The 18,761-nt window shown below is 36.6% G+C and overlaps 2 protein-coding genes across 5 annotated transcripts in view; one reads left to right on the top strand and one right to left on the bottom strand.

Moving 5' to 3' along the window:
* The window catches only part of vps52 (VPS52 subunit of GARP complex), a 40,064-nt gene extending 39,801 nt beyond the window's left edge, over positions 1-263 (bottom strand). Inside the window, exon 1 of one of the 3 annotated variants that reach the window (XM_060850529.1) lies at positions 189-263. Coding sequence is in view for 1 of the 3 variants with exons in the window: in XM_060850528.1 (XP_060706511.1) it covers positions 189-215 (27 nt within the window). In the remaining 2 variants the exon portion in view is untranslated. The remainder of the gene's footprint in view (positions 1-188) is intronic. The other 2 variants (XM_060850528.1, XM_060850530.1) reach the window with 2 other exon arrangements.
* Positions 264-518: 255 nt separating this feature from the next.
* gpank1 (G patch domain and ankyrin repeats 1) lies at positions 519-18,013 on the top strand. Of its 2 annotated transcripts, none has more exons than XM_060850551.1 (3): positions 519-566; positions 14,800-15,459; positions 16,525-18,013. In XM_060850551.1, exons 2-3 carry the CDS (start codon positions 14,882-14,884, stop codon positions 16,976-16,978), a joined length of 1,032 nt encoding a protein of 343 aa, XP_060706534.1. In that variant the 5' UTR covers positions 519-566; positions 14,800-14,881; the 3' UTR covers positions 16,979-18,013. The 2 variants fall into 2 exon arrangements, with proteins under 2 accessions (XP_060706534.1, XP_060706533.1); XM_060850550.1 differs by having other exon boundaries at positions 14,796-15,459.
* The last annotated feature ends 748 nt before the right edge of the window (positions 18,014-18,761 follow it).

The raw sequence follows: 18,761 nt of genomic DNA, 5'->3' as shown, positions 1-18,761 counted from the left end.
ATTAATGCAGGATATCTGGGCTAGTATGGACAGGTTGGGCCGAAGGGCCTGATTCCCTGCTGTCCCTCTCTGTGAGTCTGTGAGGAAACAAAGTTTAAACAACAAAACAGTGAAACAAACCTAACTGAAAGGTGAAACAAGTGAAACAAAGTAAAATAAAGACATTAACCGAAAGGGCCTGCACCAACCTCGGAGCCTCTCTCCACCGCCGCCATGGCAACAACATCCGGGACCTCCACCGCCCACACGGTCACCTTTCACCCCGGAACAGGAAACACCGAACACCGACTGCTAAACGGGGGGCACATTCACGGCAGGTAGGCCCCCCCCGCCTCCCGACCCTTTAAAATAGTCAGCCCCTGGATCCTTTGGGGATCCTTGACCGGTTTGAAAACACTAACTGGAGGGCCCGGGGGGGGGAGAACTACAACTCCCGGCGTGCACCGCGGACACCCATCCCCTCCCGGCGTGCACCGCGCCTATCCCATCCCCTCCCGGCGTGCACCGCGGCATGTCCATCCAAGATGGCGGCGGGAGAGGGTCAGCAGCTGCTTCTGGTGGAAAAGGTAATTACTAAAAAACATCATTTAATGTCGGAATATCACTGAATGTACACACACCACTGTAATAAACCCCAATTAATGTGGTAATATCACTTTAATAACTGTCTAAATACTGTAAATATCACTGAATGTACACACACCACTGTAATAACCCTCAATTAATGTGGTAATATCACTTTAATAACTGTCTAAATACTGTAAATATCACTGAATGTACAAACACCACTGTAACAACCCTCAATTAATGTGGTAATATCACTTTAATAACTGTCTAAATATTGTAAATATCACTGAATGTACAAACACCAGTGTAATAAACCCCAATTAATGTGGTAATATCACTTTAATAACTGTCTAAATATTGTAAATATCACTGAATGTACAAACACCAGTGTAATAAACCCCAATTAATGTGGTAATATCACTTTAATAACTGTCTAAATATTGTAAATATCACTGAATGTACACACACCACTGTAATAACCCTCAATTAATGTGGTAATATCACTTTAATAACTGTCTAAATACTGTAAATATCACTGAATGTACACACACCACTGTAATAAACCTCAATTAATGTGGTAATATCACTTTAATAACTGTCTAAATATTGTAAATATCACTGAATGTACACACACCACTGTAATAACCCTCAATTAATGTGGTAATATCACTTTAATAACTGTCTAAATACTGTAAATATCACTGAATGTACAAACACCACTGTAACAACCCTCAATTAATGTGGTAATATCACTTTAATAACTGTCTAAATATTGTAAATATCACTGAATGTACAAACACCAGTGTAATAAACCCCAATTAATGTGGTAATATCACTTTAATAACTGTCTAAATATTGTAAATATCACTGAATGTACAAACACCACCAATAAACCACAATTAATGTGGTAATATCACTTTAATAACTGTCTAAATATTGTAAACATCACTGAATGTACAAACACCACTGTAATAAACCCCAATTAATGTGGTAATATCACTTTAATAACTGTCTAAATATTGTAAATATCACTGAATGTACACACACCACTGTAATAAACCCCAATTAATGTGATAATATCACTTTAATAACTGTCTAAATATTGTAAATATCACTGAATGTACAAACACCGCTAATAAACCTCAATTAGTGTGGTAATATCACTTTAATAACTGTCTAAATATTGTAAATATCACTGAATGTACACACACCACTGTAATAAACCTCAATTAATGTGGTAATATCACTTTAATAACTGTCTAAATATTGTAAATATCACTGAATGTACACACACCACTGTAATAAACCCCAATTAATGTGGTAATATCACTTTAATAACTGTCTAAATATTGTAAATATCACTGAATGTACACACACCACTGTAATAACCCTCAATTAATGTGGTAATATCACTTTAATAACTGTCTAAATATTGTAAATATCACTGAATGTACACACACCACTGTAATAAACCCCAATTAATGTGGTAATATCACTTTAATAACTGTCTAAATATTGTAAATATCATTGAATGTACAAACACCACTGTAATAACCCTCAATTAATGTGATAATATCACTTTAATAACTGTCTAAATATTGTAAATATCACTGAATGTACACACACCACTGTAATAAACCCCAATTAATGTGGTAATATCACTTTAATAACTGTCTAAATATTGTAAATATCACTGAATGTACAAACACCACTGTAATAAACCCCAATTAATGTGGTAATATCACTTTAATAACTGTCTAAATATTGTAAATATCACTGAATGTACACACACCAGTGTAATAAACCCCAATTAATGTGGTAATATCACTTAAATAACTGTCTAAATATTGTAAATATCATTGAATGTACAAACACCACTGTAATAACCCTCAATTAATGTGGTAATATCACTTTAATAACTGTCTAAATATTGTAAATATCACTGAATGTACACACACCACTGTAATAAACCCAATTAATGTGGTCATATCACTTTAATAACTGTCTAAATATTGTAAATATCACTGAATGTACACACACCACTGTAATAAACCCAATTAATGTGGTAATATCACTTTGATAACTGTCTAAATATTGTAAATATCACTGAATGTGCACACACCACTGTAATAAACCCCAATTAATGTGGTAATATCACTTTAATAACTGTCTAAATATTGTAAATATCACTGAATGTACACACACCACTGTAATAAACCCCAATTAATGTGGTAATATCACTTTAATAACTGTCTAAATATTGTAAATATCACTGAATGTACACACACCACTGTAATAAACCTCAATTAATGTGGTAATATCACTTTAATAACTGTCTAAATATTGGAAATATCACTGCATGTACACACACCACTGTAATAAACCCAATTAATGTGGTAATATCACTTGAATAACTGTCTAAATATTGTAAATATCACTGAATGTACACACACCACTGTAATAAACCCCAATTAATGTGGTAATATCACTTTAATAACTGTCTAAATATTGTAAATATCACTGAATGTACAAACACCACTGTAATAAACCCCAATTAATGTGGTAATATCACTGTAATAACTGTCTAAATATTGTAAATATCACTGCATGTACAAACACCACTGTAATAAACCCCAATTAATGTGGTAATATCACTTTAATAACTGTCTAAATATTGTAAATATCACTGAATGTACACACACCACTGTAATAAACCCCAATTAATGTAGTAATATCACTTTAATAACTGTCTAAATATTGTAAATATCACTGAATGTACAAACACCAGTGTAATAAACCCCAATTAATGTGGTAATATCACTTTAATAACTGTCTAAATATTGTAAATATCACTGAATGTACACACACCACTGTAATAACCCTCAATTAATGTGATAATATCACTTTAATAACTGTCTAAATACTGTAAATATCACAATGTACACACACCAGTGTAATAAACCCCAATTAATGTGGTAATATCACTTTAATAACTGTCTAAATATTGTAAATATCACTGAATGTACACACACCAGTGTAATAAACCCCAATTAATGTGGTAATATCACTTTAATAACTGTCTAAATATTGTAAATATCACTGAATGTACACACACCACTGTAATAAACCTCAATTAATGTGGTAATATCACTTTAATAACTGTCTAAATATTGTAAATATCACTGAATGTACAAACACCACTGTAATAAACCCCAATTAATGTGGTAATATCACTGTAATAACTGTCTAAATATTGTAAATATCACTGCATGTACAAACACCACTGTAATAAACCCCAATTAATGTGGTAATATCACTTTAATAACTGTCTAAATATTGTAAATATCACTGAATGTACACACACCACTGTAATAAACCCCAATTAATGTGGTAATATCACTTTAATAACTGTCTAAATATTGTAAATATCACTGAATGTACACACACCACTGTAATAAACCCCAATTAATGTAGTAATATCACTTTAATAACTGTCTAAATATTGTAAATATCACTGAATGTACAAACACCAGTGTAATAAACCCCAATTAATGTGGTAATATCACTTTAATAACTGTCTAAATATTGTAAATATCACTGAATGTACACACACCACTGTAATAACCCTCAATTAATGTGATAATATCACTTTAATAACTGTCTAAATACTGTAAATATCACAATGTACACACACCAGTGTAATAAACCCCAATTAATGTGGTAATATCACTTTAATAACTGTCTAAATATTGTAAATATCACTGAATGTACACACACCAGTGTAATAAACCCCAATTAATGTGGTAATATCACTTTAATAACTGTCTAAATATTGTAAATATCACTGAATGTACACACACCACTGTAATAAACCCCAATTAATGTGGTAATATCACTTTAATAACTGTCTAAATATTGTAAATATCACTGAATGTACAAACACCACTGTAATAAACCCCAATTAATGTAGTAATATCACTTTAATAACTGTCTAAATATTGTAAATATCACTGAATGTACACACACCACTGTAATAACCCTCAATTAATGTGGTAATATCACTTTAATAACTGTCTAAATATTGTAAATATCACTGAATGTACACACACCACTGTAATAAACCTCAATTAATGTGGTAATATCGCTTTAATAACTGTCTAAATATTGTAAATATCACTGAATGTACACACACCACTGTAATAAACCCCAATTAATGTAGTAATATCACTTTAATAACTGTCTAAATATTGTAAATATCACTGAATGTACAAACACCGCTAATAAACCTCAATTAGTGTGGTAATATCACTTTAATAACTGTCTAAATATTGTAAATATCACTGAATGTACACACACCACTGTAATAAACCTCAATTAATGTGGTAATATCGCTTTAATAACTGTCTAAATATTGTAAATATCACTGAATGTACACACACCACTGTAATAAACCTCAATTAATGTGGTAATATCGCTTTAATAACTGTCTAAATATTGTAAATATCACTGAATGTACACACACCACTGTATTAACCCTCAATTAATGTGGTAATATCACTTTAATAACTGTCTAAATATTGTAAATATCACTGAATGTACACACACCACTGTAATAAACCCCAATTAATGTAGTAATATCACTTTAATAACTGTCTAAATATTGTAAATATCACTGAATGTACACACACCACTGTAATAACCCTCAATTAATGTGATAATATCACTTTAATAACTGTCTAAATACTGTAAATATCACAATGTACACACACCACTGTAATAAACCCCAATTAATGTGGTAATATCACTTTAATAACTGTCTAAATATTGTAAATATCACTGAATGTACACACACCACTAATAAACCTCAATTAATGTGATAATATCACTTTAATAACTGTCTAAATATTGTAAATATCACTGAATGTACACACACCACTGTAATAACCCTCAATTAATGTGGTAATATTTAGACAGTTATTAAAGTGATATTACCACATTAATTGAGGTTTATTACACTGGTGTGTGTACATTCAGTGATATTTACAATATTTAGACAGTTATTAAAGCGATATTACCACATTAATTGAGGTTTATTACACTGGTGTGTGTACATTCAGTGATATTTACAATATTTAGACAGTTATTAAAGTGATATTACCACATTAATTGAGGGTTATTACAGTGGTGTGTGTACATTCAGTGATATTTACAATATTTAGACAGTTATTAAAGTGATATTACCACATTAATTGGTGTTTATTACACTGGTGTGTGTACATTCAGTGATATTTACAATATTTAGACAGTTATTAAAGTGATATTACCACATTAATTGGGGTTTATTACACTGGTGTGTGTACATTCAGTGATATTTACAATATTTAGACAGTTATTAAAGTGATATTACCACATTAATTGGGGTTTATTACAGTGGTGTGTGTACATTCAGTGATATTTACAATATTTAGACAGTTATTAAAGCGATATTACCACATTAATTGGGGGTTATTACAGTGGTGTGTGTACATTCAGTGATATTTACAATATTTAGACAGTTATTAAAGTGATATTACCACATTAATTGGGGGTTATTACAGTGGTGTGTGTACATTCAGTGATATTTACAATATTTAGACAGTTATTAAAGTGATATTACCACATTAATTGGGGTTTATTACAGTGGTGTGTGTACATTGTGATATTTACAGTATTTAGACAGTTATTAAAGTGATATTATCACATTAATTGGGGTTTATTACAGTGGTGTGTGTACATTCAGTGATATTTACAATATTTAGACAGTTATTAAAGTGATATTACCACATTAATTGAGGGTTAATACAGTGGTGTGTGTACATTCAGTGATATTTACAATATTTAGACAGTTATTAAAGCGATATTACCACATTAATTGAGGTTTATTACAGTGGTGTGTGTACATTCAGTGATATTTACAATATTTAGACAGTTATTAAAGTGATATTACCACACTAATTGAGGTTTATTAGCGGTGTTTGTACATTCAGTGATATTTACAATATTTAGACAGTTATTAAAGTGATATTACCACATTAATTGGGGTTTATTACAGTGGTGTGTGTACATTCAGTGATATTTACAATATTTAGACAGTTATTAAAGTGATATTACCACATTAATTGAGGTTTATTACAGTGGTGTGGGTACATTCAGTGATATTTACAATATTTAGACAGTTATTAAAGTGATATTACCACATTAATTGGGGTTTATTACAGTGGTGTTTGTACATTCAGTGATATTTACAATATTTAGACAGTTATTAAAGTGATATTACCACATTAATTGGGTTTATTACAGTGGTGTTTGTACATTCAGTGATATTTACAATATTTAGACAGTTATTAAAGTGATATTACCACATTAATTGGGTTTATTACAGTGGTGTGTGTACATTCAGTGATATTTACAATATTTAGACAGTTATTAAAGTGATATTACCACATTAATTGAGGTTTATTACAGTGGTGTGTGTACATTCAGTGATATTTACAATATTTAGACAGTTATTAAAGTGATATTACCACATTAATTGAGGTTTATTACACTGGTGTTTGTACATTCAGTGATATTTACAATATTCAGACAGTGGTGTTTGTACATTCAATGATATTTACAATATTTAGACAGTTATTAAAGTGATATTACCACATTAATTGAGGTTTATTACACTGGTGTGTAATAAACCTCAATTAATGTGGTAATATCACTTTAATAACTGTCTAAATATTGTAAATATCACTGAATGTACACACACCACTGTAATAAACCTCAATTAATGTGGTAATATCACTTTAATAACTGTCTAAATATTGTAAATATCACTGAATGTACACACACCACTGTAATAACCCCCAATTAATGTGGTAATATCACTTTAATAACTGTCTAAATATTGTAAATATCACTGAATGTACAAACACCGCTAATAAACCTCAATTAGTGTGGTAATATCACTTTAATAACTGTCTAAATATTGTAAATATCACTGAATGTACACACACCACTGTAATAAACCTCAATTAATGTGGTAATATCACTTTAATAACTGTCTAAATATTGTAAATATCACTGAATGTACACACACCACTGTAATAAACCCCAATTAATGTGGTAATATCACTTTAATAACTGTCTAAATATTGTAAATATCACTGAATGTACACACACCACTGTAATAAACCTCAATTAATGTGGTAATATCACTTTAATAACTGTCTAAATATTGTAAATATCACTGAATGTACACACACCACTGTTATAAACCCCAATTAATGTGGTAATATCACTTTAATAACTGTCTAAATATTGTAAATATCACTGAATGTACAAACACCACCAATAAACCACAATTAATGTGGTAATATCACTTTAATAACTGTCTAAATATTGTAAATATCACTGAATGTACAAACACCAGTGTAATAAACCCCAATTAATGTGGTAATATCACTTTAATAACTGTCTAAATATTGTAAATATCACTGAATGTACACACACCACTGTAATAAACCCCAATTAATGTGATAATATCACTTTAATAACAGTCTAAATATTGTAAATATCACTGAATGTACAAACACCACTGTAATAAACCCCAATTAATGTGGTAATATCACTTTAATAACTGTCTAAATATTGTAAATATCACTGAATGTACACACACCACTGTAATAAACCTCAATTAATGTGGTAATATCACTTTAATAACTGTCTAAATATTGTAAATATCATTGAATGTACAAACACCACTGTAATAAACCTCAATTAATGTGGTAATATCACTTTAATAACTGTCTAAATATTGTAAATATCACTGAATGTACACACACCACTGTAATAAACCTCAATTAATGTGGTAATATCACTTTAATAACTGTCTAAATATTGGAAATATCACTTAATGTACACACACCAGTGTAATAAACCCCAATTAATGTGGTAATATCACTTTAATAACTGTCTAAATATTGTAAATATCACTGAATGTACAAACACCACTGTAATAAACCTCAATTAATGTGGTAATATCACTTTAATAACTGTCTAAATATTGTAAATATCACAATGTACACACACCACTGTAATAAACCCCAATTAATGTGGTAATATCACTTTAATAACTGTCTAAATATTGTAAATATCACTGAATGTACACACACCACTGTAATAACCCTCAATTAATGTGGTAATATCACTTTAATAACTGTCTAAATATTGTAAATATCACTGAATGTACACACACCAGTGTAATAAACCTCAATTAATGTGGTAATATCACTTTAATAACTGTCTAAATATTGGAAATATCACTGCATGTACACACACCACTGTAATAAACCCAATTAATGTGGTAATATCACTTGAATAACTGTCTAAATATTGTAAATATCACTGAATGTACACACACCACTGTAATAAACCTCAATTAATGTGGTAATATCACTTTAATAACTGTCTAAATATTGTAAATATCACTGAATGTACACACACCACTGTTATAAACCTCAATTAATGTGGTAATATCACTTTAATAACTGTCTAAATATTGTAAATATCACTGAATGTACACACACCACTGTAATAAACCCCAATTAATGTGGTAATATCACTTTAATAACTGTCTAAATATTGTAAATATCACTGAATGTACACACACCACTGTAATAAACCCAATTAATGTGGTCATATCACTTTAATAACTGTCTAAATATTGTAAATATCACTGAATGTACACACACCACTGTAATAAACCCAATTAATGTGGTAATATCACTTTGATAACTGTCTAAATATTGTAAATATCACTGAATGTGCACACACCACTGTAATAAACCCCAATTAATGTGGTAATATCACTTTAATAACTGTCTAAATATTGTAAATATCACTGAATGTACACACGCCACTGTAATAAACCCCAATTAATGTGGTAATATCACTTTAATAACTGTCTAAATATTGTAAATATCACTGAATGTACACACACCACTGTAATAAACCTCAATTAATGTGGTAATATCACTTTAATAACTGTCTAAATATTGGAAATATCACTGCATGTACACACACCACTGTAATAAACCCAATTAATGTGGTAATATCACTTGAATAACTGTCTAAATATTGTAAATATCACTGAATGTACACACACCACTGTAATAAACCTCAATTAATGTGGTAATATCACTTTAATAACTGTCTAAATATTGTAAATATCACTGAATGTACACACACCACTGTTATAAACCTCAATTAGTGTGGTAATATCACTTTAATAACTGTCTAAATATTGTAAATATCACTGAATGTACACACACCACTGTAATACACCTCAATTAATGTGGTAATATCACTTTAATAACTGTCTAAATATTGTAAATATCACTGAATGTACAAACACCACTGTAATAACCCTCAATTAATGTGGTAATATCACTTTAATAACTGTCTAAATATTGTAAATATCACTGAATGTACACACACCACTGTAATAAACCTCAATTAATGTGATAATATCACTTTAATAACTGTCTAAATATTGTAAATATCACTGAATGTACACACACCAGTGTAATAAACCTCAATTAATGTGGTAATATCACTTTAATAACTGTCTAAATATTGTAAATATCATTGAATGTACAAACACCACTGTAATAACCCTCAATTATTGTGGTAATATCACTTTAATAACTGTCTAAATATTGTAAATATCACTGAATGTACACACACCACTGTAATAAACCTCAATTAATGTGATAATATCACTTTAATAACTGTCTAAATATTGTAAATATCACTGAATGTACAAACACCGCTGTAATAATCCTCAATTAATGTGGTAATATCACTTTAATAACTGTCTAAATATTGTAAATATCACTGAATGTACACACACCACTAATAAACCTCAATTAATGTGGTAATATTACTTTAATAACTGTCTAAATATTGTAAATATCACTGAATGTACAAACACCACTGTAACAACCCTCAATTAATGTGGTAATATCACTTTAATAACTGTCTAAATATTGTAAATATCACTGAATGTACACACACCACTAATAAACCTCAATTAATGTGATAATATCACTTTAATAACTGTCTAAATATTGTAAATATCACTGAATGTACACACACCACTAATAAACCTCAATTAATGTGGTAATATCACTTTAATAACTGTCTAAATACTGTAAATATCACTGAATGTACAAACACCACTGTAATAAACCTCAATTAATGTGATAATATCACTTTAATAACTGTCTGAATATTGTAAATATCACTGAATGTACAAGCACCAGTGTAATAAACCTCAATTAATGTGGTAATATCACTTTAATAACTGTCTAAATATTGTAAATATCACTGAATGTACACACACCACTGTAATAAACCTCAATTAATGTGATAATATCACTTTAATAACTGTCTAAATATTGTAAATATCACTGAATGTACACACACCAGTGTAATAAACCTCAATTAATGTGGTAATATCACTTTAATAACTGTCTAAATATTGTAAATATCACTGAATGTACACACACCACTGTAATAAACCCCAATTAATGTGGTAATATCACTTTAATAACTGTCTAAATATTGTAAATATCACTGAATGTACACACACCAGTGTAATAAACCTCAATTAATGTGATAATATCACTTTAATAACTGTCTAAATATTGTAAATATCATTGAATGTACAAACACCACTGTAATAACCCTCAATTAATGTGATAATATCACTTTAATAACTGTCTAAATATTGTAAACATCACTGAATGTACAAACACCACTGTAATAAACCTCAATTAATGTGATAATATGACTTTAATAACTGTCTAAATATTGTAAACATCACAATGTACAAACACCACTGTAATAACCCTCAATTAATGTGGTAATATCACTTTAATAACTGTCTAAATATTGTAAATATGACTGAATGTACACACACCACTGTAATAAACCTCAATTAATGTGATAATATCACTTTAATAACTGTCTAAATATTGTAAATATCACTGAATGTACAAACACCACTAATAAACCTCAATTAATGTGATAATATGACTTTAATAACTGTCTAAATATTGTAAACATCACAGAATGTACTGACACCACTGTAATAAACCTCAATTAATGTGGTAATATCACTTTAATAACTGTCTAAATATTGTAAATATCACTGAATGTACACACACCACTGTAATAAACCTCAATTAATGTGATAATATCACTTTAATAACTGTCTAAATATTGTAAATATCACTGAATGTACAAACACCACTGTAATAACCCTCAATTAATGTGGTAATATCACTTTAATAACTGTCTAAATATTGTAAATATCACTGAATGTACTGACACCACTGTAATAAACCTCAATTAATGTGGTAATATCACTTTAATAACTGTCTAAATATTGTAAATATCACTGAATGTACAAACACCACCAATAAACCTCAATTAATGTGATAATATCACTTTAATAACTGTCTAAATATTGTAAATATCACAATGTACACACACCACTGTAATAAACCTCAATTAATGTGATAATATCACTTTAATAACTGTCTAAATATTGTAAATATCACAATGTACAAGCACCACTGTAATAACCCTCAATTAATGTGATCGTATCAATTTAATAACTGTCTAAATATTGTAAATATCACTGAATGTACAAACACCACCAATAAACCTCAATTAATGTGGTAATATCACTTTAATAACTGTCTAAATATTGTAAATATCACTGAATGTACTGACACCACTGTAATAAACCTCAATTAATGTGATAATATCACTTTAATAACTGTCTAAATATTGTAAACATCACTGAATGTACAAACACCACTGTAATAAACCTCAATTAATGTGATAATATCACTTTAATAACTGTCTAAATATTGTAAACATCACTGAATGTACAAACACCACTGTAATATCCCTCGATTAATGTGATAATATCACTTTAATAACTATCTAAATATTGTAAACATCACTAAATGTACTGACCCCACTGTAATAAACCTCAATTAATGTGATCATATCACTTTAATAACTGTCTAAATATTGTAAGTATCACAATGTACAAACACCACTAATAAACCTCAATTAATGTGATAATATCACTTTAATAACTGTCTAAATATTGTAAACATCACTGAATGTACACGCACCAGTGTAATAACCCTCAATTAATGTGATAATATCACTTTAATAACTGTCTAAATATTATAAATATCACAATGTAGAAACACCACTGTAATAACCCTCAATTAATGTGATCATATCACTTTAATAACTGTCTAAATATTGTAAATATCACTGAATGTACTGACACTGCTGTAATAACTCACAATTAATGTGATCACATCACTTTAATAACTGTCTAAATATTGTAAATATCACTGAATGTACAAACATCACTAATAAACCTCAATGTGATAATATCACTTTAATAACTGTCTAAATATTGTAAATATCATCTAATGTACTGACACCATTGTAATAAACCTCAATTGATGTGATAATATCACTTTAATAACTATCCCTGTCAGTGTAGTGATGTCGGGACGTTATCCCGCTGTCGGTGTGATAAATGTATATAAATATCCCTGTCAGTGTAGTGATGTTGGGGTGATATCCCACTGTCGGTGTGATAAATATATATAAATATCCCTGTCAGTGTAGTGACGTCGGGACATTATCCCGATATCCCAGCGTCTGTGTGATAAATATCTGAATATCTCTAGGATTAGTGGTCTGGTGGGCAACGAAGAAGCTTATCTCAGGTTACAAAGAGATCTTGATCAATTGGGTTCCTGGGCTGAGGAGTGGCCAATGGAATTTGGTTTGGAGAAATGCCAGGGAATGCATTTTGTTCATGCACATGGGGCAGGACTTCTACTTTTATACTGATCTGGGAAGGAACCTCTTCACCCAGAGGGTTGTGAATCTGTGGAGTTCCCTGTCCAGTGAAATGGCTACCGCTCCTTCAGTGAATGTTTTTAAAGCCACCATAGCTATCTGTTTGAACCATGATGGAATTAAGGGTTAGGCTGAGAGGCTGGGTACGTGGAGCTGAGGCCAGGAAAAGATCAGCCCTGATGTTTTGAATGGTGGGCCTGGCTCCAAGTGCCGGATGGCCTACTCCTGCTCCGAGTTGTGATGTTCCTGTGTAAATATAAGGCCTTTGGTAAGAACAGAGAGACCCTGAGGTTCGGGCAGTTAGCATCACATGTCGGCCGGTGGTTCAGAAAGCGTTTTAGTGCCGTGGCCTTTATTGATCAGGCCTTTGCGTTTAGGATTTGGGACGTCCCGATGAGGTTGTACAGAATATCCGTGAGGCGTCTTCTGGAGTACTGTGTCCAGTCCTGCTGGCCCTGTTTCAGAGGGAGATTACTAAGCTGGAGAGGATTCAGAAAAGTTTCAGCAGGGTGTTACCTGGGATGGAGGGTCGAAGTTATAAGGAGGCACTGGGTTGGTGGGACCTTTCCCCTGGAGCGGAGGAGATTGAGGGATGAGGTTGTTATAGCGGTTGATAAAATCATGAGGGGTGTAGATGCTGTTAGGAACAGCTGTCCTTTCCCTCGGATAGGGAATTTCAAGGTAAGCGGGGCACATATTTAAGGTGAGAGGGGAATGAGTTAAAGAGGACATGAGGGGTACCTGTTTTACCCAGCCAGTGGGTCGTGTGTGGAATGAGCTTGCTGACAGAGCGGTGGATGTGGGTACAATTTCAGCATTTAAACAACACGTGAGTAAGCACATTTGTGTGAAATGTTTGGAGGGATAAGGGCCAGGAATAGGCAGGTGGGCCTAGTTTGGTTTGAGGCTATGGTTGGTCCATACTGTGTGACTCTCTGACACTGTTAACCTGCTAGTATTAGGATTTTGTCTGAAAATGTGTTGCTGGAAAAGTACAGCAGGTCAGGCAACATCCAAGGAGCAGGAGAATCGACGTTTCGGGCATGAGCCCTTTGTCAGGAATCGGTTTTGTACCAATCTTTGCTCATGTCATAATCGTCCTCTTTCATCTTATTCTCAATTTATTATTACTCTGATGCCTGTAAGTATTGCCTGTCGAATTGGGTTTTGTGTTTGTTTGGGTGTAACTTTCACAAACTGTCAGTAATTGCTGTGTCTGTTTTCCTCTTGCCCAGCAAGGTCTCTGGGCTATGCAGTGTCTGTCTCCAGCAAGAAAGTGAGGTTTCAAACACAGACCTACAAACCGACAACATTCTCTGTCATGGAGCACATCAACCTCATCACTTTTACCCGAGCCAAAGAGAAAACCGATACCTGGGAAAACGGGGAACGTCGGGAATCTCCACCGGTCGGCCCCGGGGTTGAAGCTTTGACCGGAGATGAGGTGAAAACTTTCTATGAGAGCCTGATTGCGGCGGATGGTGAGGCAGGTCCAAGTTCCGGTCGGAAGCGTCGAGTTATTCGGCCGAAGTCACGGCCAGAAAGGGCCGATGGGCAGAGTGGTGGAAGGAGCCAGCCTGCCGTGTCAGAGAGGAACGGGCACCTCCTCTTAAAGTGTGCTCAGGACGGGGACCTGAAAACCCTTCGCAGGCTGCTGGAGACGGCAGTGTGCGATATCAACTTCCGGGACAGTTACTACTGGACTGCCACCATGTGTGCAGCGTACAGTGGGCAGGCTGAGGTGGTGAAGTACTTACTGAACCGTGGCGCAGCGTGGATCGGAGTCTGCGATTCCACAGGCCAAGATGCGTTGGATCTGGCCAGGCAGGCTGGCCACGCAGAGATCATCACAACGCTTGAAGAATTTCATACTCACCGGGAAGAGTGGCAAGAGCCAAGGTGAGGAAAGGCTTTATCCCACAGCGCGTAGTGAGGGTGTGGGATACACTGCCTGGGAATGTGGGGGTGGGGGTGGTGCAGGTTCGATTGGGGCATTGAAAATGAGAGGGATTAGCATTGGGGAATAGAACCAGCACAGGTTTGATGGGTCGAATGGCCTCCTGGTGCACTGTAACAGTTCTGTGACCCTGTAAGTGCCTTGTGTTCCAGTCCAGCATGCTGCCGAAAGGGTTAGGTCGGGTTGGGTCAGTGCCAGTGTCTGTGGTATCCCACAATGTGGATGTGACGTATTCCTTTTCCCTTTCCCTATCACCTCCTGCCTCCCGTCCTAGTTCAGCTCCTGACGTTGCCACTCGTGTGTAACATCCCCAATGGGTTCCTCACCTTCTCTGTGCGTACCCTCCAGCAAGCCAGGGGGTGGCAACAGCCAGTCGGTGTGAACAGCAACAACACGTTAACTGGCTCAGTGTTCTCTGGGACTTGAAAGATTCCCAAGTGATCTCACTCCTTAGCACGGGGATCTGAGAGGGTGGAAGCTGAGAGCTTGAAGGGGGGGACATGTCTTCAGGATCAGAGGCAAATCTTTCAGGACCGAGATGGGAAATTCCTTCACTCCTTATGAGGATCGTGAACCTTGGGAATTCTCAGAACAAAAGAAAGAGCTGTGGATGCTGGAAATACTCAGCAGGTCTGGCAGCATCTGTGGAGAGAGAAAGCAGAGCTAATGTTTCAGGTGCAGTGACCCTGCCTGACCTCCAGAGTTTTTCCAGCGGTTTCTGATTTTGTTTGTAGTTTGGATTTGCCCTGCCTTTTGTGTACCAGACACACTCGGGCAATTCCCCACATTGTCGGTGTTATAACTTGGCCAGGGGCCTGGCACGTTCTGGAGCACAAGTCCTCCATATTATTGCCAGGACGATCCCGTGCTTGGGAACTTAGAACCACCAGGGAGGGTGAGACTTCATCAATGCAGCAATACGTGAACGCACTTACAATCAAAAAGGTGGTGAGTTTTAAAATGTACTGAGTTTTAAAAATGATAACGCACTGTCCTTACCCTCCCAGGGAGAAGCCGCAGCAAAAGAAATTCTGCCAGATTTGTGATGTGCAGTACGAGGAGGACAGCGTTGAACAGCACGAGAGGTCAACATTACACTTGTTCAACAAGAAAGGTAGGCCAGTGACAACTCACTACTTCATCCCAGAAACCAACGTCGGCTTCAAACTGATGCTGAAGGAAGGTTGGGATAGGGAGACCGGACTGGGGCCTGCTGGAAAGGGACAGAAGTTTCCGGTAAAGACCGTGCTGAAGCGAGATCAGAGAGGTCTCGGGTTCCAGAGCGATTTGAAACCGAAAGTCACCCACTTTGCCGCCAACGATTGTGACGCAGTGAAGCGAGCGAAGACCCCGAGCAGGCGAGTCCAAAGGGCTGCTACGGTCAGCAGGAGAGAGGAACGCAGGCGACTGGCTAGGGAGAAAACCTGGGAGAAAGATCTGAGAACTTACATGAACCTCTAAGACCGGACTTTGGGGTGTGTCAGTTTACAAAGTGCATTGGGAAGGGTTTGGCGTTTGCTCACAGTGTTACGGGCGTGGTGCATGTTTCTCCCCTGGGTCGCGGTGTTACTCACCCAGACTGGCTGACACTGTGAGGCAGTGACGAGGGAGTGCTGCTTTGCTTTGTTGGTGACACCATCCTGTGGCCAAAACGTTCAAACCCAAGGGGGGTGTGTGTGTGTGTGTACGCGCGTGTGTGCGTGCGCGTGTGTGTGCGTGTGTGGGGCAGGGAGTGCTCCGTTTCCTGGGGGTTCATCAGACGTTTCAGTCAACTGCCTGACGTTCTCGCTGCTGCCATCCTCCTGGCTGAGGGGAATGTTATTTCACGGTGAACCAGGTGTCCCTCGGTGAGGTAAAACACTGCAGTATCAGCCTGAAACGTTGGCTCAGTTTCTGTCCACCTGCACTTCACATTTCCAGCATTTGGTCTGTCAGGCGAGAGTGGAGTCACCCTGTGCCTCTTGAACGATGAGTAAGCCACTCCCGTGGTCTCCGGCTGAAGACCGATCTATTCCCAGTGGAGGTGCTGTTACACCCCAATATACACCGATGAATAAATACGGCAGAAAAGCAGCTGATTGGGAGTGATTTTGCAGCAACCAACTCTCAGGCCATCTCCTCTTCAGTGACAGACCACAGTACTCTGCGCAATGTAAGGCACATGTTGGCCCTGCTCTCACACTCTATCCCTCAGGGTCTGCCATCCTCCTGGATCCCATTCCCTGGAGCCCCACCTCTCTGTAATTAAAAGCCGATGACTGGGGAAGCTGTACCCAAGTGTAGCGACAAAATCCGCTCCAATTCTAGGCCAATCCGGCAGCATCGTGGAGAGGAAAGGGTTTCACTTGAATATGTTCCCAGCTTGGAGTCAACGTGAAACCCAGGAGGCTGCAGGAGCTGCTGGGTTAGTGCTGTATCTGACAACAGTCTGAATCGACACACTGACCAGCAGCAGTTTCACAACAGCCTGAATTAAAACTGTAACCCCTTGTATAATTCTTGTTACAATTTGTTGTGTCATTCTATCAGTGATCACCGAGGCTGGGGGGTCGGGGAGGGGGGAGGTACCGTCGTCACCGAGGCTGGGGGGTCGGGGAGGGGGGAGATACCGTCGTCACCGAGGCTGGGGGGTCGGGGAGGGGGGAGGTACCGTCGTCACCGAGGCTGGGGGGGGAGGGGGAGATACCGTCGTCACCGAGGCTGGGGGGGGAGGGGAGGGGGGAGATACCGTCGTCACCGAGGCTGGGGGGGAGGGGGAGGGGGGAGATACCGTCGTCACCGAGGCTGGGGGGTCGGGGAGGGGGGAGATACCGTCGTCACCGAGGCTGGGGGGTCGGGGGAGGTACCGTCATCACCGAGGCTGGGGGGTCGGGGAGGGGGGAGGTACCGTCGTCACCGAGGCTGGGGGGTCGGGGAGGGGGGAGATACCGTCGTCACCGAGGCTGGGGGGTCGGGGAGGGGGGAGATACCGTCGTCACCGAGGCTGGGGGGTCGGGGAGGGGGGAGGTACCGTCGTCACCGAGGCTGGGGGGTCGGGGAGGGGGGAGATACCGTCGTCACCGAGGCTGGGGGGGGAGGGGAGGGGGGAGATACCGTCGTCACCGAGGCTGGGGGGTCGGGGAGGGGGGAGATACCGTCGTCACCGAGGCTGGGGGGGGAGGGGAGGGGGGAGATACCGTCGTCACCGAGGCTGGGGGGGTCGGGGAGGGGGGAGATACCGTCGTCACCGAGGCTGGGGGGTCGG

This window comes from Hemiscyllium ocellatum, chromosome 35, assembly GCF_020745735.1.
Source record: "Hemiscyllium ocellatum isolate sHemOce1 chromosome 35, sHemOce1.pat.X.cur, whole genome shotgun sequence".
NCBI classification, from domain to species: Eukaryota; Metazoa; Chordata; class Chondrichthyes; order Orectolobiformes; family Hemiscylliidae; genus Hemiscyllium; species Hemiscyllium ocellatum.
The sequence above is the reverse complement of the archived record's forward strand: the minus strand, read 5'-3'. Positions and strand labels throughout refer to the sequence as shown.

What these genes read in the sequence shown, in the direction of transcription:
- gpank1 (XM_060850551.1), top strand. Translation starts at nt 14,882, where the DNA reads ATGGAGCACATCAACCTCATCACTTTTACCCGAGCCAAAGAGAAAACC. An exon ending in GAAGAGTGGCAAGAGCCAAG is followed by an intron (nt 15,460 to 16,524) that starts GTGAGGAAAGGC and finishes TTACCCTCCCAG; the next exon opens with GGAGAAGCCGCAGCAAAAGA.